This window comes from Macrobrachium nipponense, chromosome 9, assembly GCF_015104395.2.
Source record: "Macrobrachium nipponense isolate FS-2020 chromosome 9, ASM1510439v2, whole genome shotgun sequence".
NCBI classification, from domain to species: domain Eukaryota; kingdom Metazoa; phylum Arthropoda; class Malacostraca; order Decapoda; family Palaemonidae; genus Macrobrachium; species Macrobrachium nipponense.
This window is the reverse complement of record NC_061110.1, coordinates 13,568,787-13,591,269: the sequence shown is the minus strand read 5'-3', so window position 1 is coordinate 13,591,269 and position 22,483 is coordinate 13,568,787. Positions and strand designations below refer to the sequence as shown.

Sequence of the window (22,483 nt, the reverse complement as noted above, 5' to 3'; positions counted from 1 at the left end):
GAAGTCGCCCTCCTCCACCGTGTACCAGACTTAATGACCGTCTCTCTCTCTCTCTCTCTCTCCTCTCTCTCTCTCTCTCTCTCTCTCTCTCTCTCGCTCTCTCTCTCTCTCTCTCTCTTCTCTCTCTCTCTCTCTATCTCTCTCTCTCTCTCTCCTCTCTCTCTTCTCCTCTCTCTCCCTTTTCTTAGGACATCATTGAACTGGCTGAGGAACACCTCTTTATTTCTGAGAAGATCTAGGATCTCTCGCTTTCCTTTAAATGGTACCAATCAATACTTACCTCTGGTTAAGCACAGAGACCTGGATATTTCGTCTTTTCAGCGACCTCTCAAGTCATTTTACACATCCACCTAAGAGCAAGAGTTGCGGTTTCCTTGTTTTCCTTTGTTTTAGCCAAGAACGAGGATGCATCCAAGACCTGGATCCATTCTTCTTTCTCCGTTGGAGCTTAACGGACACTTGGCTTCCAGAAACTTGCCCAGCTCTGAACTCCTAACTGGCCTGTCGTCTAGCTTGCCTGACACCAGTTACAGCCTGGCGCCAATGCAGGAGCTCTCTGTTCAATTAGAATTGTTTTTAGGTGTTTGTCTGAGCAGGACTTGATAATCAAGTGGGCCTTCTTATCTTTTGATGGTCGGTCAAGAACCCCCTTGCCATCTGACCAAGATCATTTTGTCCTTCATCCTAAAGAGATTTTATCTCTGTTACACTCAGATTCAGGAAAACAAATTTGCCTTTCAGTGAAAGCTAAGAACATTAGAGTAGCCTCTGTGTCTAGATTTCAGGCTCACATGCCCCTTACTTCCATTCCGTATTGACCTACTGGAAGTATTGTCAGCCTTCGTGTCTCCGTATTATGAGTGAAAACTGAATCACTTGCTTTGATGGCACCAGCTACAGTCTGTCTCCAGGTATATTTCTCATAGAAAAATACCGTGAATAGGCAAATTTTCCGCGAATAAGGGTTGTACAGTTACCATCCGAGTTACGACCTGCGCGAGTTACGTCCACCCGTACTTACGACAGTGTCCGACAGGGGTCTATTTTTTATATTTGGCGGCGTTTACTGTTTGGCAGCGCGGTAGCGTAGTGCGTGCAGCGCGGTATGACAGTTACGACGGCGCCGGCAGCACAGCATCCCAGAAGAACTGTTAGCAATAGAAGAAGAAAGGAAAGATGAAGAAGAAAGAAGAGAGGAAGAAAAGGAAGTTGTAGAAGAGGAGGAGCACGAACGAAAGTTTACTGTAAAGGGATTATCGGAAGCCATAACAAATGCTTAATACAATGCTGCATAAATTGGAAGGAATGGATCCGAATGTTGAACGGTTTGCCCGGATAGAGAGATCTATGCAAGAAGTAATGAGGCCATACAAAGAAATCTACGATGAAAAGAAAAAAGCAGAAGATCCAAACGACACTTAGCATGTTTGTCAAACGAACACAAAAGCCCGCCTCATCCAGCATCGAAGCCACCCCTCCCTACATCAGCCAGCGCAGTAACCACCCCTTCCCCATCCCCTGCCTCGCCTGACTTAACAGCTGATCTTTCTTTCAACCGTGCGTATGAAGAAAGTGTTGATGACGTCGAACCAAGCACCAGTGAACATTAATTTTGAGTGTTGTTTTGCGTATTTTTTTACATGCATATGTATTTTCTATTTTGTACTACAGCTGTATGTTCTATTTTTTTGAAAACTGTAACTTTTCTATTTTTGTATTTTGATCTTCATTTGTATTTTTGTATAATAAATTCAACTGCAGTAATAAATATTTTATTTCTAAAACCATATTATATTAAGATGTATGTAACGTAGTATATCAACTAAGCAACTGAAAAAAAAAAGCTAAATACATTGCACCTACAGTATACTATTAAAAATATCTCTATGATAAAATGATAAAAGTGAAACTAAAGGCATAAAAATGATAAATACATAAACAGCTTGTACGTATAGTACAACAGTAATATTATTCAAAAGAAAAGCAGAAGATCCAAACGACACTTAGCATGTTTGTCAAACGAACACAAAAGCCCGCCTCATCCAGCATCGAAGCCACCCCCTCCCCTACATAGGCCAGCGCAGTAACCACCCCTTCCCCATCCCCTGCCCTCGCCTGACTTAACAGCTGATCTTTCTTTCGACCGTGCGTATGATAAAGTGAAACTAAAAGGCATAAAAATGATAAATACATAAACAGCTTGTACGTATAGTACAACAGTAATATTATTCAACAGAAAAAGTATGATAAAAGTGAAACTAAAAGGCATAAAAATTATAAATAAACAGCTTGTATATACATATGTACAGTAATATTATTCAACAGAAAAGCATGATAAAATTATAAAAGTGAAACTAAAAGGCATAAAAATGATAAATAAACAGCTTGTATATACACAATAATATTATTCAACAGAAAAAGTTACTTAAAAATGCAACACATTCATATCATATGTCCTCGAGTACAGTATAATCTTCCACTTTAACAGAGTACTTATAATCCACGTGTCGGCCATTTTGGCTGGTATTTTCGACTAACGACCATTCTGACATACGACCTGTTGGTCGGAACGGATCTAGGTCGTAACTCGGATGGTAACTGTATATGTTCCAGAGAGAAATCCGCGAATCTGGATCCATAGATACGGGGGTTTCACTGTACTAGGATAATCTCAGTTAACCAGAATTGACTGTTGTTCATAACCTTGTCCTAATAGGGTCTTCCCTGATGTAATTGTGAGATTATTATTATTATTATTATTATAAAGGATTAACTTTATCCAGGCTCAGAGACCTATGTGCCTAGCAACGGCTCTTCTTGGGCTGGTTAATTGTGAAATTAACTTTTGTCTTTACTTAACAGGGACCTGATGAATCTGAAGAAAAGTTGTTAGCTGGCAGTTTTAGTGATCACTATACAGTTCTTAGACAGATTGGAAAGGGAGCTTTTGGGTGTGTTAAGATGAGCTATCGAAACACTGATGGACTTCTGGTACGTGGAAAAATTTCTCCTCACAGTTTAGTACTTGAACTTTGTTTTATAAAATCTTATTTTTCTTCTTGAAAGTTCTGAAAATTTCAAGCTTTATTGTTTCCCAGTCTTTCATTAATCAGACTAGAACAACAATCAGACCTGTAAAGGTGTAATTATGTGGTGTAAAATGTTGATTATCTAATATGGTTGAACTTGTCATCATCATTCATCAATTTTCTATGAAATTAACTTTTTTCCAGGATAAAACAAATGAGTTTTCTCCACTGTATTTTGTCTTGTATATTATCTGTCTGGATTTATATGTGGTCTTGATCATCATGTATGCTCTTTCTCTGTGAGTTGAAAAGTTTATGTGAAAAATTTAGTTTTATTTTGTGAAAACCTCAACATTGTTATTTTTTAGGCAGTGACAAAATTCATAAAGAAGAACAAAGTGTACCAGGAGAGTTGGGTTAACGATGTCTTGCTTCGCAAGAAAGTGCCTCTTGAAGTGTCTCTCTTAATGACCTTAGATCATCCGAATATAGTAAGTGCACTGTGCTATATTTTTATAGTTCTGTAATTGCTATGCTTAGAGTTCCTGTTGTTAAAATGGCAGTATGTTTTTCATAAAATTTGTGTTGAAATTTGTTAAAGATTAGGGGTCATATTTCATGCAATGAAATGCCAAAATGTAGTTTCGTATTAGTTTGTGACTGTTAGTTCAGTTTTACCTTCAGGGTGACAAACTGGTTTTCAGGTGGTTGAACAGCAAACCAACTAGCATTGTTTCTTATTTTTCTATCCCTTGAAGATCACCTTTGTAACATTGATACCTATTTTTGAAGTATTTTTGTTTTTAAATTTTCAGGTCTCTGTGTTGGATTTATTTGAAAATGAAGACTATTTTCAACTGGTTATGGAAAAATGGGGTGCCGGAATGGACCTCTTCGAGTTCATCGATCGTAATCCTATACTGGATGAACCACTTGCCTCTCACATATTTAGACAGGTACTTTGCTGAGTAAATGTGATGACAGTAATTGACTCTGGGTATTTAGTTTAATGAAGTATGATACATGTTTTTGTTAATATGGATTATTTTATTAGTGTTTTTAATAATGTTTGTGTTTGCAGATTGTGTCTGCCCTGTCATACCTTCATTCCTTGAACATCATTCATCGTGATGTGAAAGATGAAAATGTTATTCTTGATAACCGGTTTCATGTAAAGCTGATTGACTTTGGCTCGTCGGCCTTCACAAAGCCAGGAAAAATGTTCTCCCAGTTTGCTGGAACAGTTGAATATTGTAGTCCTGAGGTGCTGAAAGGGAACAAGTACGTCCTCTCTTGCGTCTTTCTTTATTGAGATATAATGACATATTTTAATTGATTAGCTGTAATCTTATTTGAAGAGGGCTTTTAGTAAGTTTCTGTTCTTAGTGAATATTTCAATTTTAATATTGCTAAGAGAATATTTTAATTTTAAACTCAACATTGTCATATGTCTAGCACTATTCATTTTAGTTTCATCCCTTATTATAGCAAAAGTCTTTTCTCTATGCTAATCACTTAGCAAAACAGCTGCGTCACTTTTGTAAAATTTTGACTAACTAAAATGTCTAATGATTGATTTCAAGTACTAAAGTATAGAGTAGACTTTGTTAGATGTTAGGAACACCTAAGATTTTTGTTTATAGACCCAAACCAAATAAATATTGAAAATACATTGGATATGAAAGCACTTAAGCAACATTTGTAAACTAGCCCTAATTTCCACATTATTTTGGAATTCATCTTATGCATTTTGTACAGTAGTTTGACCAATACTTGAGTCAGTTGTGAATTAGTTTAGGCAGTCCAAAAGAAATGATGGTTGGAATATGGAACAGATTGTAGACAAAAACCAGTACAGCCAAGCTCAGAGATACGTTCATGAGAACCTTCAGTACTTGGACTGTTTGCAGAGTGCTAACCATGGCACATTGTAAGCACTTTCTTTACAGTGTTGATATATATTACTTTTCTTTTGTCACAGGTACAGTGGTTATGAATTGGAAGTTTGGTCTCTTGGAGTAACTTTGTATACATTAATGTATGGTGAAAATCCGTTCTACGATGTAGATGAAACGATTAAAGCTGACTTAACGTTTCCATTTGTTTACTCGGAAGGTAAGCACTACATGAGTGATAGTGACTCATTTTAGGTAAGACTTAATGGAATGGAGTGAGACTATTATTATAATCATTGGGGGCATATGATGCCATGCCATATTTGTAAAGGGATTTTAAGCACAGTAATGATATCGATAAGGATTAGGTACTAAAATTTAGAAGCAAAAATTTTTTTATCAGTTTTATATTGAATATTAGTAACAAATGCTGTGGCCATGAAAAGTAAGGCAAATTTTCTTAAAAATATACCCTAGAAAGGTAGATACTCATTGATATGAAGAGTAATAAATGGATGCTAACTTTGTGGATTCCAATGACTCCATTATTCTCAGCATACTGACTTGAGAATTTGAGAGAGAGTTGATGGGTTTAAGAGGAGTAGGATGATGAAAAGATGTTATGTGACAAAAGATATTTCAGATTATTAAAATTTTCTGGTTGGGCTATTTAAGGGAGCTAATTAGAGAACTTGAAATTTATATCTTTTGTTGTTTTACTAACTTTTCAAGTTTGTTTGGGTAGAAAATACCCACATGAATTTCGGGCAGCAGCAGTTTTTGCCTCCTTGTTTGTTAGTGTTTAACAGAATCCTAACAAGGTTAATGTTTACAGTGTTTGTTTAAGGTTAATTATTACAGTGCTTGAGTGTTATTGTGCTTGCTTTATAGTGCACTTAGATGGCCCACCTACACTTCATCTCAAGAGACAGCTTTCATTGCTGCTGCTTTGAGAAAGTTTTGTGGGTAATCTTGTTTTCAAAGAACAACTTGTAGAAGTATCAAATAAGGCAAGGTCCAACTCCATTCTTACAAGTATAAGTGGAGAGCCTGTTGGATTGTTCATCTTTCTACAGAATGAATGATATTCAGTCTAAAGAAAATACTGTGTGGAAAAGTACAGAGGGAAAGTAAAAGAAAATGCTGTATGGAGGAATACAGAGGGAAGAGAAAAAGAGTAAAATATCATGCATACTAGCTCTCTGAAGTGTTATCTCCATCAATACGAAATAAATGATTGGGGAGAGAGTGATCAGGACCAGAGTCTTTAGAGATATAGGGTAAAAGAGGATTGTTGTGATGAAGATAGATGATGTGGGTTAAGTTGTGTTAAACCAAGAAGTAATGCTCACTTGAGTCAAAATATAGTAGGAGTATTAGTAGTATATCTCACAGGTAGAAAAAGGTATACAGTACATGAAAAGTGATGCTGGTGATTTTTGGGTACCTGAGGTGTCAAAAGGGTATAGACAAAAGATTGCAGTTTCTTAGGTAAAATAAAAAACAGCATGATTGTGGGCATTTATATAATTGGTTTGCATAAGTAGCATTGTTTTCAATATGGCATGGCTTACACTTGATGAAACACATCACTTTGTGTATGGGGAAAATGTAATGCTTTCAAGCTGAAGTAAAATGGAAGTTTTTAAATTTGAGATTAAAACTTGAGCCATTGAAGCATATTGGATGGTTTTGTGTATTTCAAGTGGTTAATTCTAGTCTCACAGAGCAGCAGTTTTTTAGTGTTGTCTATTTTTCCAGACTTGCGCTCTCTTCTAACTGGGATGCTGAAGAAAGATGTGAAGGCTCGAATGACGCTTCCACAAGTAGAAAGTCATCCATGGACCAAGCAGCCATGTGACATAGAGAATTATAGATTTCAGGATGTTGTCAGATGTTGTGAGTAATTCTTTTGATGAAATTATTTTTTGTTAGGTTAACCATCTCAGAATGATTTCTTTTCTGTCACCTAACAATAGAAAAGTTTTAATTTTGTGTCATATTCACTATTTGTTAAATTTTATAGTCATTTTCTTTTTTGCTATGTTTTGTCAGTAATTTTAAGTGTTGATTTCGATAGAACTTGTATTTTATAAATTTCATGGCTTTCAAATCTTGATTGCATGATCATTCTTGATTATCATGGATAGATATAAGATATTTCTATTGTTTTTCTTACATTATGTCATGTTAATGTAAAGCACTTCTAGTTTACGCAATGAATTATAAAAACCGGTGATTGAAATTTCTTCCACAGCATATGATGAAATTTACCCAAAGAAGTATGTTACTGACTACAGTGAAAGTGATACCTCATTGTCAACATCTCATAGTTTTTTGTATGAAGACACTGCACATATGAGGAGATCATTGTCATTTACCCCGCAAGGAAGCAAAAATGATAATGATGTTGTGTAAGTATACTTTTTATTCAAGTTTTTTTTCTAAAGATCCACCTTAAAACTATCTACTATAATTGTGAAGTGATAGCCCAAGGCACAGCAAAGATTAAACTCAAACATGAACAGGAAGGACAAAACAAACCCTAAGCATATAAGTGTAAATAACAAATATATTTATACACAAATAGGTGTTACCTTAATTATATAATCATCTGAGAAGGAAAGGACCTCACACCTTACAAGCAACAAGCACAAACTCCTAGCTAACAATCATACCACCATATATAATCACCTGAGAAGGAAAGGACCTCACACCTTACAAGCAACAAGCACAAACTCCTAGCTAACAACATACCACCAGGAGGAGTGAAAGCTATAGAAGATGAGAAGACACAAACATCCAATGGCAAAAAATTAACACAAACATGTGACAGGAAAGGGTACTGAGAGAGAGAATCCGTAAACCTAGCTAAATACGATAATTCCCTACACTTAACAACAAACCAAAAATACATTCTTTCATAATAGCAATTGGAGATTACAATAAGTAAATAACACAGACTGGCAATGCAATAAATCAATATTTTAATACAGCAGTCTAGCAGTGAAATAATCCCTCTAGCCGTCCCTGTCATATTCTGGGTTGGAAGAAAGACTGGTGCGTCATGAGGTTCCAGACCAGGTTGGTGACCAGCATCCACCCTGTACGTATATGCATTAGTTGCCAGATGCCACAGATTCCTTGCTCTACAATCTTTGATTGTTTTTAACCGGTTTCCAGCTGGCGTTAAAATATTATCCTATTGCTAAGACCTCAGGTTTGTTAGCTATGAAAAATACGAATTGATTAAAAATTTGTCATATTTCTGGCCACAAACCAAATGAGGTTATCTACACATTCTTGCACTTCAAAGTTACCTTGTGAAAGAATAAATTTTACACCAAAATCGAGTAGGACTTTTGACAAATAATATTTTAAGCCAGTTAAAAAACAAGTGTTCCATATGCCTTGATATTAATACTAATAGATATTACCGATTAATAGCCATCTCCTCCATTTAATAAAAATCATTATCATCTTTCATTCCTCTAAGAACAGGAGATCTCTACAAATAAATTCATTAGTAACAGATTACATCTCAGAAGGCTTAGATTGGTTTTAAGCCCTATAAATCATTTTGCAACATACAGGCACCTTAACCCTTAAACACCTATTGGACATATTAAACGTCGATGAAAATTGTCTGTTGGGTGCCTAACCGACGTATGGTACATCGACGCAAAATAGTTTTTTTTTTTAATTTGCGGAAAAATAGTTATAGGTTTACTAGGCAAAAGCTATTGAATCACGCGCCTAGAGGGATGCTGGGAGCTCACGGATCAAGCTGTTGTTTTGTTTACAAGCGTTACCCAGGCGCGCAAGCACGAATTTCTTCTTCTCGCACTAAAAAGCATCAGCGACACACTCAAAAATTATTTTGTCACTTTGACATAATTTTTGCACCATTTTATATTAGCCGTTACATATAGTTTTATGAAAATGTGCACAATTTCATGTAGAATACAAAAACAAACAACCCATGGTTGTAGCTTTTATCAGTTTTGAAATATTTTCATATAAATAACGATAAGTGCAAACATTTCAACCTTCGGTCAACTTTGACTACCGAAATGGTAAAAAAACGCAATTGTAAGCTAAAACTTTTATATTCTAGTTATATTCAATCATTTATCTTCATTTTACAACAAATTGGAAGTCTCTAATATAATATTTCAAGTTATGGTGAATTTATGAAAAAACTTTTTCCTTATGTCCGCGCGGTAACTATTCCAAAACAATCAGAAATTTTTTTGTCCGATTGACATAATATTTACACCGTTTTATGTTACATAAAGTTTTATATATGAAAATGTGCGCAATTTCATGAAGAATACAACAACAAACAACCCATGGTTGTAGCTTTTATCAGTTTTGAGATATTTTCATAGAAATAACGATAAGTGCCAAAATTTCAACCTTTGTTCAGCTTTGCCTCAACCGAAATGGTAAAAAAACGCAATTGTAAGCTAAAACTATTACATTCTAGTAATGTTCAATTATTTGCCTTCATTTTGCAAAAAATTGTAAGTCTCTAGCATAATATTTCGATATATGGTGAATTTATGAAAAAAAAACTTTCCTTACGTCCGCTCAGTAACTTCCGAAAAAATCTGAAATTTTTTCGTCCGATTGTCGTAATGTTTGCACCGTTTTATATTAGCTGTTACATAAATTTTTATTTATGAAAATGTGCGCAATTTCATGTAGAATACAATTAAAAACAACCCATGATTGTAGCTTTTATCAGTTTGAAATATTTCCATATAAATAACGATAAGTGCCAAAATTTCAACCTTCGGTCAACTTTGACTACCGAAATGGTCGAAAAGCGCAATTGTAAACTATAACATTTACATTCTAATAATATTCAATCATTTACCTTCATTTTGGAACAAATTGGAAGTCTCTAGCACAATATTTCGATTTATGGTGAATTTTTGAAAAAACTTTCTTACATCCGCACGGTAACTGCCGAAAAAATCCGCAAAATTTCAACCTTCAGTCAACTTTGACTCGACCGAAATGGTAAAAAAACGCAATTGTAAGCTAAAACTATTACATTCTAGTAATGTTCAATTATTTGCCTTCATTTTGCAAAAAATTGTAAGTCTCTAGCATAATATTTCGATATATGGTGAATTTATGAAAAAAAAACTTTCCTTACGTCCGCTCAGTAACTTCCGAAAAAATCTGAAATTTTTTCGTCCGATTGTCGTAATGTTTGCACCGTTTTATATTAGCTGTTACATAAATTTTTATTTATGAAAATGTGCGCAATTTCATGTAGAATACAATTAAAAACAACCCATGATTGTAGCTTCTATCAGTTTTGAAATATTTTCATATAAATAACGATAAGTGCCAAAATTTCAACCTTCGGTCAACTTTGACTCTACCGAAATGGTAGAAAAACGCAATTGTAAGCTAAATCTCTTACATTCTAGTAATAGTCAATCATTTACCTTTTTTGCAACAAATTGGAAGTCTGTAGCACAATATTTCGATTTATGGTGAATTTATGAAAAAAACTTTTTCCTACGTCCGCGCGGTAACTGCCGAAAAAATCAGAAATGTTTTCGTCCAATTGTTGTAATGTTTGCACCGTTTTATATTAGCCGTTACATAAAGTTTTATATATGAAAATGTGCGCAATTTCATGTAGAATACAACAAAAAACTACCCATGGTTGTAGCTTTTTATCAGTTTTGAAATTTTCATATAAATAACGATAAATAGAAAAAATTCGACCTTCGGTCAACTTTAACTCGAACGAAATGGTAAAACACTGCAGTTTTAAGCTACAACACTTACAGTCTAGTAATATTCAATCAATTACCTTTATTTTGCAACAAATTGGAAGTCTCTAGCACAATATTTCGATTTATGGTGAATTTTGAAAAATACCTTTTTACGTCTGCGCATTGCGAATTCATGCATCATATTGTGATAATATTTTCTCTGTGTTGCTTTGATCATTTTACAATTTGTTATATACCAAAATCATTGCAATTTAGTGTACAATACAACGAAAAAATAATTAACTCATTAGCTTTAACCGTTTTGCTAACAGTGCGATTTGTATACAATTATATATGAAATTTTTTTTGCGCTGTCATATATTCCAATATTTATATATGATGATGATATTTTTTTCATTTCTGATGGTTGCATACTAAACTTCAGGCAATGACATAAAAAGGAGCCAAAAATTAACTCTTAATCTTGAAATTCAAGCATGCTGTGATTTAAAAAAAAAAAAAAAACTTTTCCGCTTCGGCGCTCACTCACGAACACCGCCGGCATAAGGGAGAAACTTTCGGAAATACCGGCTCGCCGTTTAAGGGTTAAAACACAGCCTAAAAGATTATCCTATTGTTAAGACCTTAGGTTTGTTAGCTATGAAAAAAAATACAAATTGATTAAATATTTGTCATATTTCTGGCCACAAAGCAAATGAGGTTATCTACACATTCTTGCACTTCAAGTTACCTTATGAAAGAATAAATTTTACACCAAAAGCGAGCAGAAGGACTTTTGAAAAATAATATTTTATGCCTTGATATTAATACTAATAGACATTATCGATTAATAGCCATCTCCTCCATTTAAATAAATCATCATCATCTTTTGTTCCTCTAAGAACAGGTAATCTCTACAAATAAATTAATTAGTAACAGATTACATCTCAGAAGGCTTAGATTGGTTTTTAAGCCTATAAATCATTTTGCAACATACAGGCAGCTTAAACACAGCCTAAAAGTTTTAACATTCAAAGACACTTGTAATTCATATTCCTATTATGAAAATGTTGTTATGATTGTTGAGCTTATTAGGTTGACTGTTATAATGGTGCAGCGTACTTTCAACTAAGCAGCTAACAAAAAAAAAAAAAAAGAAGTTCAAATCATGCAGATTGCAAATTATACTAATGTATAAAAGGGATCATACTTATATAACCATAAGGAAAATAGTGCCAGCTGTGAATTTGCAAACTTTTCGACATGTATGACATTAGAAATAAAAAATAGTAACACTACTTAGCAGCGTCATTTTGAGTCAGAATCTGGATGATACAAAAAGAATCATGTCCCATCAGACTTGAGCATCACTGTACAATTATGAATCATTAAGAAATAAAATTTACTTTATGATTTCCACTTCTCATTTCGGACATAACCCCTCAGTCATCCATATCACTTGTAAATTTTCCTTCTCTCCTTAGGCGAATGCAGAGGTCTGCCACATCCCTGAGTTCCTCCCGTATAGTCTCAGAAATGTCAGAAGAAGACAATATATATGATCGCTCACTGTCAGTTGGAGCATCCAGAAGTTCTACCTCACAGTCAATGTCTTCAGTAAGGTAAAAGAAATTTTAGAGGTTCCTTGACAAGCATCCTCCAGTGCAGTAGTTCTTTAGTTGACATTTCCCTGGAACCAAACAAAAACTTCTTTCAGTTTTCTTCTGAAGATGGAAAAAGAAACCCACAAGATTACCAAGTATAACTTGTTTACTTGTAAGTATTTACATAGTGTTAATACTCAAGTATCAAGTACTTCCAGGCCCTAGCTGTGGCCCTTTCTCAAGAGATGTGTAGGTGGTCAGACTGGGCTATGGCCCAGTAGTCTTCTTGAACTTCATGTTGAGCTGTCATTTATGTGATGGCTGCCCTCGTTTCCATTCTCTTGAGAGTTATTAGTCCCCTCTTGTCATTCTGATATCCTGAGCTGATGGTCAATGGGATTACCCTTGTGGTGAGTGAGTGGTCACCATCAGTCTGTTGAGCAGAAAACCTAATGTGGTCAGAAGGGTCAGTCTTAACTTCTTTTAATATCAAAGACTGGCTTATGGGATCTTCTGAGGTGAAACATTTGTTTCCTTCTGTCACTTCAATCTCTCTGATGAGTGCTCTTTCCACTACCCTCCTATGACTGATGTTATTACTTATGCATATGATCCTATTGTTTTTAAAATCCATCCTATGGTCCTTTTCCCAGCAATGTCTAGCTATATCACTCTCCTGTACTGCCCTTCTGTGTTCTTGGATTTTAGTCCTTATTCCTCTACCTGTTTCCTCCACATTTGTCTCTACAATTGCTGCAATTAACCCTTTACTGCCGACTGGACGTATTTTACGTCGACTTACAAAATTTTTTTTTAAAATTCGCGGAAAAATACTTATAGGCCTACCAGTCTAAAACTTTTGAATCACGCGCCTTGGGGAATGCTGGGAGTTCACGGATCAAGGTGTTGTTTTGTTTACAATCGTTACGCAGGCGCGCAAGCGCGAATTTCTTTCTTGCCGCACTAAAAAGTATCTGTGACACATCTCTGAAATTATTTCGTCACTTTGACATAATTTTTGTACCATTGTAAATTAGCCGTTACATGAAGTATTATATCTGAAAATGTGCACATTTTTTATGTAGAATACACCCCCTCATTTTGGGACCACCTTGACGTGGTGAGGGGGCTCTCGAACCTCAGGAATCTCTTCCCAGGTTCGAACCCAAGAGTCCCATATGACATTATATATTTTCGAGTAAACTTATGTGGACTTTTCCATTTTTTGCCAAAATTTTAAAAGCAAATAAATGAGAAAACATATCATGGCTTAACGTGGAGTTAAATCCGAAGCTAAATAGTGAGAACTGTGGTAGATCATCATCTACCCGACAATGTTCGGACCTGTTTTTCAGGCGGAACTATTCTGTGGAGCTGGACCACGGATTCCAGGGGGCCTGGTTCTAGGAATAGAACTCTCGGCATTTCATCCAGTTTGCCCATAATGTGATTAGGATGGGATAATTGTATTAACATAATACTCTTAGTCCTAGCAAGCGGGTTCTGCTTACACTTGGGCCATACTAATCATGTTATGCCATCCCCTTTTTGGGGTAGGGTAGGGATGCGGACATTTGGGAGTCCTTTCTCACTTGTGCCTTTGGCAGAAGATTTAACTTCGCGAAGGGCCAATGATATCTTTTCAAGATTTTTTTTTTTTTTTTTTTTTTTTTTATTTTTTTTTTTTTTTGTAAAAACTCAAAATTTATGAACTGTGAAATAAATGATTTGAGTACCCCTGGGCCCCATGATGGAAAAACTACGGCACAGTTGATGACCATATTAGCACGGTCACTCCCGAATTTCCTAGGTACTGCCACAAGTAGTGAAAGTACTATAAAAGATACAAAGGAACACCCTGTTCCAAGTAAAGCAGCAGAACCAGAAAACCAAATAGAGTGCATAAATAAAAAAGAAACAAACAAACATAAATTGGTAAACTCCAATATCGTAACCAATGGAATCCATATATGATGAACAATAAATTCTGAATTAGAGACAAATAATCCTCCCAGCAATACAGAAAAATATAAAAAATCATAATAGACAAGCAACATACATAAAACAAGGACCAAAAAGAAACAAAAATTACCGACTTAATCCCACATTGGTACATTTTGATGACCTCTTTGGACCAGATAATTGGTCAAGATTTCTAGTCCTCAAAGCTGACAACAAAAATCTCAGCAGCGATGCCTAGAAAACAAATTACTTAACATATATCCAACACAAGACATGGAATGCAGACACATCAAGGACAATGAATGGCTTATCCAAGTAACCAATAAAAAGCAGTCCACTGCCTTTTTAAGTATAACAGAAATAAATAATATAAAGGTAATAATTACAAGCCACGAAACATTGAATTATGTACAGGGTACAGTCATCCTACCCAATAGCGAGCAGGAGCTTCCTTCAAAAACAACTATTGCTAGACTCCCTAAAATTGAGATATAACAATATCCACGATTTAGAAATATACTCTATTTCAAGTAGGAAAGATAAAAGTAAAAATATCAACATTGCCAAAATAAAATTTACAGGCCAAGACTTACCATTTAAAATAAAAATTCTTGGACAAAATAGAGAAGTTCGTCCTTTGTTCCTAAACCATTACAATGTACACAGTGCTCAAGGTATGGACACACATACAAAAGATGCCGTAATAAAGCTATATGTGCAGTCTGTGCATCAGATGACCATACCACTAATTGGAACTGTAAACAATCAAAATGTATTAATTGTGGACTAGCCCATCACGCAAAATCTAAGGAGTGTTCATTTTACCAATATAACACAGAACTTCAGTTGTTAATAAATAGGACAGGAATGTCAGTCATGGAAGCCAGACTTGAGCTAAAAGTAAGAGGCGTTAACATCCATCCAAAACCCCCACCTTTTCAAATGTGACTAAAAATCAAGACATCAAACAGCACAATGACAAACAAGATAGTATAAACATGGAAACTGAATTTCATACCAATAATACTGAAACCCAAAATAAAAGTGATATTACAACAACCAATACCACCACCAACATAGATGATTCAGTTATCCATGGAAAAGAACTTCCAATAGAAGAAGAATTAAATAATGATGATAATCGAACTGGCAAAAAGAAAAGAATTCTAGAAAGAACCCCACCTAAGGGCGGGAAAAAAAAGTAAATATTGAAAATTACAATCAATCCAGAGAGACTCCAACTACACCAGGAGAACATTTTAAAAAAAGATATTAAACTAACCTCATCACAAGTGGAAATACACAATTACCCTCAATCTCAATCAAACAGCCAACATCTGGACAGTAAAGATCACTCTTTACAATTTCCATCAAATAATACTAATGAAAATCATACCATTAAACCAAACCAAAAATATAACTATCACCCCCCAACCATCCACAAGACCGAAATATCCCATTAACAACAACAAAACAAATAACCCCTCAAACCAACAGTCCTTATCACTACAGAAAAGGAACAATAGAATTACAAAACCAGACATTTCTAAAGCTAGACCAAAAACTTCTGAACCAATAATTAACATTACCAAACATGCTTCATCTTGTGGTTGTAATGAATGCTTTGTAAGTACATATAACCAACTAACTACCAAGACAGAGGACACAGTACGAAATTGTATTGACAATTTTACCAAATTAAGGAGGTGCCCTTTAACACACCAACATGAGAACGAATTATGTTCTGAATCCTTAAAAATACAAAAAGGAAATTATAAAATCAAAATAGACTTATTAATATTCAACTATGAAAACAAACAACTGCAGAATCTAATAACCAACATACAAATACAACGATTAAAAAACCACAAATAAAATTCAAATGCATATAAACTACGAGATAAAGTAAAATCAGCAATCAATTTACAGAATTTAACACCAATTCCTCCCAATAATGGAATATAAAATCATTCAATGAATATAAATGGTCTCTTAAAAAACCGACCCATACGTCTGGGTGAATTACAAAGAATCATACGAGACCACAACCCAATGTGCATATGTCTACAACATATAGGAAGTAACCCTACAAATATCCAACACTATAAAATTGCCTGTTATTCACCAACTGACGGTGGAAAATTAGGCACAGCCATATACGTTCATAATAGCATTACATATGAACCTGTTGACATACCATCTATGCCATATCAAATAACATCAATTAAACTGTATATGCCTGATAAAAGTAAAATTACTATTTGTAATTTATATAACCAACCAAATTTCAATGCAAATTTCAGTGATTTTTCTGAACTTATTAGCAAAAGTATACAGGAACCACTACTTATAGTAGGAGATTTTAATGCACATAATCCATTATGGGATATTAATAACCCCACTGACACATCCGGAATCAACATAGAGAATACTATAATGAAACACAACCTGTATTGTCTCAATGAAAGTGAAGTTCCAACATATTTTTCAAATACACACCTAACCTTTTCTTCAATTGACATTTCATTATGTTCAAATGATGTAGCGGAGAAATTTGAATGGAACGTCCTAGACGATTCTAACACAAGTGACCATTCCCAATCATTCTGAACTACTTAAGTAATGTCAAAATATTGCCACCTACAAGATATAATATCCAAAAAGCTAACTGGGATAAATATTTCCTATACACACGAAACATACCACCATTCCCACATAATGAAGATCACAATACTACATGTGAATCCTTCTCAAACTTCATAATAAATGCTGCAGATAAAAGTATTCAAAAACCAAAAAAACACATTCCACAAAATCCCCTGTCCCATGGTGGAATCCAACATTAACAACATTAAGTAAAATAAAACATATATTGAGTCGCAATCTAAACAGACTCAAAACTCGCCCTTAAATCACTCAACAAAATGCCCTATAGTATAAAATATAAACCAAAAATAGGTTATAACAAACATAACAATTAACCACATTAAACCACTATATAACAAATATACAGCCAAATTTAGAAAAACGGTAATAGCAGAAAAAATCGCATCATGGAAGGAATATGTCTCAAACATATCTTCAAACACATCCACAAGGGATGTCTGGCAAAAGATAAGGAAAATCAATGGAAAACATATAAGACCTCCAAGAAGTGCAATACATTTAAATGGAAAAATATACCATGATACTTATGAAATATCAAACATAATTGGGAAACATTTTGAAAACATCAGTGCTTACTCCAGCCTAGATACACATTTTCAAAGTATCAGAAAACAAAAAGAAAATATAATACTCAATTTTGAAACTCTTGAAGACCTGGAATATAACTATATTTTTAACATGGATGAACTAGATAATGCCATCAACTCTTGTTCATCCCTCTGCACCAGGATATGATAAAATATCATTTGAAATGATAGAAAAATTAGCTCCTATAGCTAAATCATATTTATTAAAATTTTACAATAGTATCTGGCTAAAAACGTGTCTTTCCTGATAAATGGAAACATGCCATAATTATTCCAATAAACAAACCAGGAAAGGATGCAAGTAATCCATCCAATTATAGACCGATATCTCTAACAAGTTGCCTATGCAAAATCTTAGAAAAAAATGGTTAATGCACGATTAACGTATGTAATAACCAAAGAATCCATTTTAACACCAACACAATCTGGTTCAATAGCTGGCAGATCAACCCTAGATCCCTTAACACATTTAGAAGATCATATCAAAAAAGGCTTTGAAACAAAAGAAATTAACAGTAGCTATATTTTTTTGATATAGAAAAAAGCATACGATACAACATGGAAACATAACATCATGCAAAACTCCACTCCAAGGGACTAAGAGGCCACTTACCAATATTTATTAAGAACTTCTTAACAAACAGAACTTTTCAAGTAAGAGTAGAAAATTCCTACTCAGTAACCTATAAACTGGAAGAAGGAATCCCTCAAGGTAGTGTCTTGAGCTGTACATTGTTTGCTTTAGCAATCAATGACATTACTATAAATTTACCAAGTGGTGTAAAAAACAGTTTATATGTTGATGACTTTGTCATTTACTATACGAGTAGTAATCTGAGACACGCTCAGAGAGTTCTTAGTACTGCCATTTCAAATATATGTAGTTGGGCAAATTCAGTTGGATTTAAATTTTCAACTGATAAAACAAAAGCAATCGTCTTCTACAAAGACAAAAAGGTGGATGAAGAACCAAACAATCAAACTGCATCTTTATAGCACTGAAATACAATTTGTACAAAAATCAAGTATCTAGGAGTAATATTTGATCAACATTTAAATTGGAAAGAGCACATCAAATACATTAAAGCCAAAGGCATCAAAGCCCTTGCCATATTAAAAAAGTTATCACACACTAATTGGGGAGCAAAGCGAGACATTTTATTAATGATATATAAGGCAACAGTCTTATCCATAATAGATTATGCTGTCCAATATATTCATCCGCCTCAGAATCTGCATTAAAATCTCTCGATGCAGTGCACCATGAAGGCGTGCGATTGTGCACAGGAGCTTTCCGATCGTCCCCAACAAACTCACTTTTGGTGGAGGCAGGTATTTTGCCCTTAAAACATCACCGTAATTTAATAACAATACAAAGAGGTCTTTCAATGCAAGTGGGATCGTCTCCTGCAACTTACTGCTTCCAAAACTGTAATCAAGTAACAGCAGTTAATAGTACAAGCTCTTTCCCAAAAAGAGCTAGATACATAATGAACATACATAATATGAATCCAATTTTTCACCCACCAATGGAATTGCCACCACCATGGATTTTAAATAGAGTAAAGATATGTACCTCCCTGTCTTACCTACTCAAAAAACAAATGACAAGTACGGAAATGTACCGCCAACATGCTTTGGAACACATTAGAAAAGGGCGACAAATTTATGATATATACAGACGGCTCCAAAAATAATGTTGGAGTAGGAGCATCTGCATATTCGAAAAATATGTTAAGTAAAAAAAGCCTACCTTCAATATCATCAGTATTTACTGCTGAAGTCACAGCCATACAGATGGCTCTAGATATGATATCTGAGGCAAAAGCAAGTGTCTCTGTAATTTTCAGTGACTCACGTAGCGCTATAGATGCAATAGGACAGTATAAATCAGGAAACCAAATAGTACAGGAAATTCAAATAAAAATTCATCAACTCCTCCAATCAGGAATATCAATGGAAATATGTTGGATCCCAGCACACGTGGGAATAAAAGGAAATGAATATGCAGACTCTGCTGCAAATTAGCCTGCACTATCCCTCCAACAATTTCATATGCCCCAGTGTCAGACTGGGTAAAATCAGTTAAAACATTAATTAACCAGGATTGGAAAGAAGAATGGGCCTCGGTGCCAACAACAAACAAACTTAAAAATATAAAAACTGAAGTCTATGCATGGAGGACATCCTCACAGGAGGAAAGAGCAAAAGAGATGATCCTAGCAAGGCTACGTATAGGACACACAAGATTCTCACATGGTCACTTGATGTCAACACCACATGCTGACCAGTGAACTGTAACAGATGTCAAATACCCATGACAGTGCAGCATTTGCTTGTTGAGTGCCCAAATTGGACCAGCAAAGATCTATTTATCTGCGGAGTTCAGAAATGAAAAATATTCTTGCGGAAAGCAGGGATTTTTCAATTAATAAAATCATAAATTTTTTAAAATAAGACTGTTTGGTTTCTTAAATAAAGTCTAAGTTTTTTTTTTTTTTTTTTTTTTCTTTTTTTGTTTTTATTTTTTCTTTTTCTTGCTTTCTTCTTCTTTCAGGGGGGATTTTGGGGATTTTTTTTTTTTTTTTTTTTTCCCCCTGGGTCGAGAACCAGCCCCGAGAAGAGTCTACTTGAGACTCAGAGGTCTGGAAAAACTAACCAGACTATTGAATAATAATTAATATGTAGAATACAACAATAAAATACTCATGATTGTAGCTTTTATCAGTTTTGAGATATTGTCACATAAATAACGATAATTGCCAAAATTTCAACCTTCGGTCAACTTTGACTCTACCGAAATGGTCGAAAAACGCAATTGTAAGCTAAAACTCTTATATTTTAGTAATATTCAATCATTTAACTTAATTATGCAACTAATTGGAAGTCTCTAGCACAATATTTCGATTTATGGTGGAATTTGATTTTGAAAAAAACTTTTTCCTTACGTCCGCGCGGTAACTCTTCCGAAAAAAAATCATACATGCGATTGTGGTAATGTTTGCACCGTTTTAAAATTAGCCGTTATATAAAGTTTTATATATGGAAATGTGCGCAATTTCATGCACAATACAACTAAAAACAACCCATGGTTGTAGCTTTTATCAGTTTTGAGATATTTTCATATAAATAAACCTTCGGTCAACTTTGACTCTACCGAAATGGTCGAAAAACGCAATTGTAAGCTAAAACGCTTATATTCTAGTAATATTCAAGCATTTAACTTCATTTTGCAACAAACTGGAAGTCTCTAACACAATATTTCGATTTATGGTGAATTTATGAAAAAAATAACATTTTCTTTACGTCCGCGCGGTAAACTCTCCCGAAAAAATCATGTGTGCGATTTTGTTGGTAACTGTTTGCACCATTTTAAATTAGCCGTTACATAAAGTTTTATATATGAAAATGTGTGCAATTTCATGTAGAATACAACTAAAAATAATTGAAGGTTGTAGCTTTTCTCATTTTTGAAATATTTGCTTATAAATCACGATAAATAGAAAAAAAACCACGTTCAGTCAACTTTGACTCTACCGAAATGGTCGAAAAACGCAATTGTAAGCTAAAACTCTTACAGTCTAGTAATATTCAGTCATTTATCTTCATCTTGAAACAAATTCGAAGTCTCTAGCAAAATATTTAGATTTATGGTGAATTTTAAAAAAATCTTTCCTTCCCTGCGCGCGCGGATTCTCCGCCACAAATCTCCGAAATGCGTACGTCCCATTCTCGGAATATTTGCTCCGTTTCATATTAGGCATTTCATAGAGTTTTATATATGGAAAATGTGCGCAATTTCATGTAGAATAAAACGAAAATTATTTGAAGGTTGTAGCTTTTCTTATTTCCGAAATAATTGCATATAAAAATATATATATAAAAAAATTCGACATTCGGTCAACTTTAACTCGTCAGATAAGGTCGAAAACTGGAATTGTAAGCTAATACTCTTACAGTATAATAATATTCAATCATTTGTCTTCATTTTGAAAGAAATGGAAGTCTCTAGGACAATATTAGATTTATGGTGAATTTTTTTTTTAAAAAAAGTATTTGTTTACGTCCGCGCGTTACGAATTCATGCATTATTTTGTGATAATATTTTCTGTGTTGCTTTTATTGTTTTTACAATGTCTTATATACCAAATGATCGCAATTTAGTGTACATACAACGAGAAAAAAAAGTAAACTCGTTACCTTTAAAACCGTTTTGCACACAGCGCGATTTGAATACAATTATATATGAAATTTCGTTTTTGCGCTATCATATATCGCATTAGTATTTATATATGATAATGATAATTTTTTTCATTTCTGATGGTTGCATACTAAACTTCAGCCAATTACAAAAAAAGGAGCCAAAAATGAACTCTTAATCTTGAAAACTAAGCGCGCTGTGATTTTTTGAAAAAAAAATATTTTTCCGTTTCCGCGCTCGCTCTGAAACACCTCCGGCACACGGGAGACAATTTTTTTTTACCCCTTCGGCGTTTAAGGGTTAATTATGTATAACTCCCCCTACATCATCTGCATTACTGTCTTCCCCTTCCAATTTATTTTTACATACTTTGTTTTTATGGTGTTATCAAAGGTATACACAAATTTGATATTTCTTTATTTCATTTTTTAAGACATCCTGAGTTAGGAAAGACTGATGTGGTGGCGTAGGTGAGTGGTCCGTGACCACCCTTCACCCGATCTACTCATGCATTGCCAGATATCACAAGATTCCTTGCTTTCATCTGTATTTTTAACCGGATCCAGCTAGGCGCTATAAATTATCCTATTGTTAAGGCCGAAGGTTTGTAGCTATGAAAAATACAAATTGTCTTAGAAAATTTGTCATTTTAGGCATAAAAGAGAGGGCAACTATTTTCTTGTTATCTTTATTCCATGTACTCTCTACATTTCCTCTGTAAAAAAATCCCCCTAGCTCTGTTGAGTGCCCCTTTTTCTGAACTATTCTGTGTATGCTATTGTATCAAAGCCTTTATC

The 22,483-nt window shown here is 34.5% G+C and overlaps 1 protein-coding gene across 1 annotated transcript in view; it reads left to right on the top strand.

The window, feature by feature from the left end:
• LOC135218624 (uncharacterized) overlaps positions 1 to 22,483 on the top strand; it is a 203,917-nt gene that overhangs the window by 125,325 nt on the left and 56,109 nt on the right. Inside the window, exons 14-21 of the mRNA XM_064255061.1 lie at positions 2,863 to 2,991; positions 3,398 to 3,520; positions 3,845 to 3,985; positions 4,111 to 4,310; positions 5,011 to 5,144; positions 6,686 to 6,823; positions 7,182 to 7,338; positions 12,150 to 12,287. Coding sequence (XP_064111131.1) covers positions 2,863 to 2,991; positions 3,398 to 3,520; positions 3,845 to 3,985; positions 4,111 to 4,310; positions 5,011 to 5,144; positions 6,686 to 6,823; positions 7,182 to 7,338; positions 12,150 to 12,287 — 1,160 coding nt within the window. The remainder of the gene's footprint in view (positions 1 to 2,862; positions 2,992 to 3,397; positions 3,521 to 3,844; positions 3,986 to 4,110; positions 4,311 to 5,010; positions 5,145 to 6,685; positions 6,824 to 7,181; positions 7,339 to 12,149; positions 12,288 to 22,483) is intronic.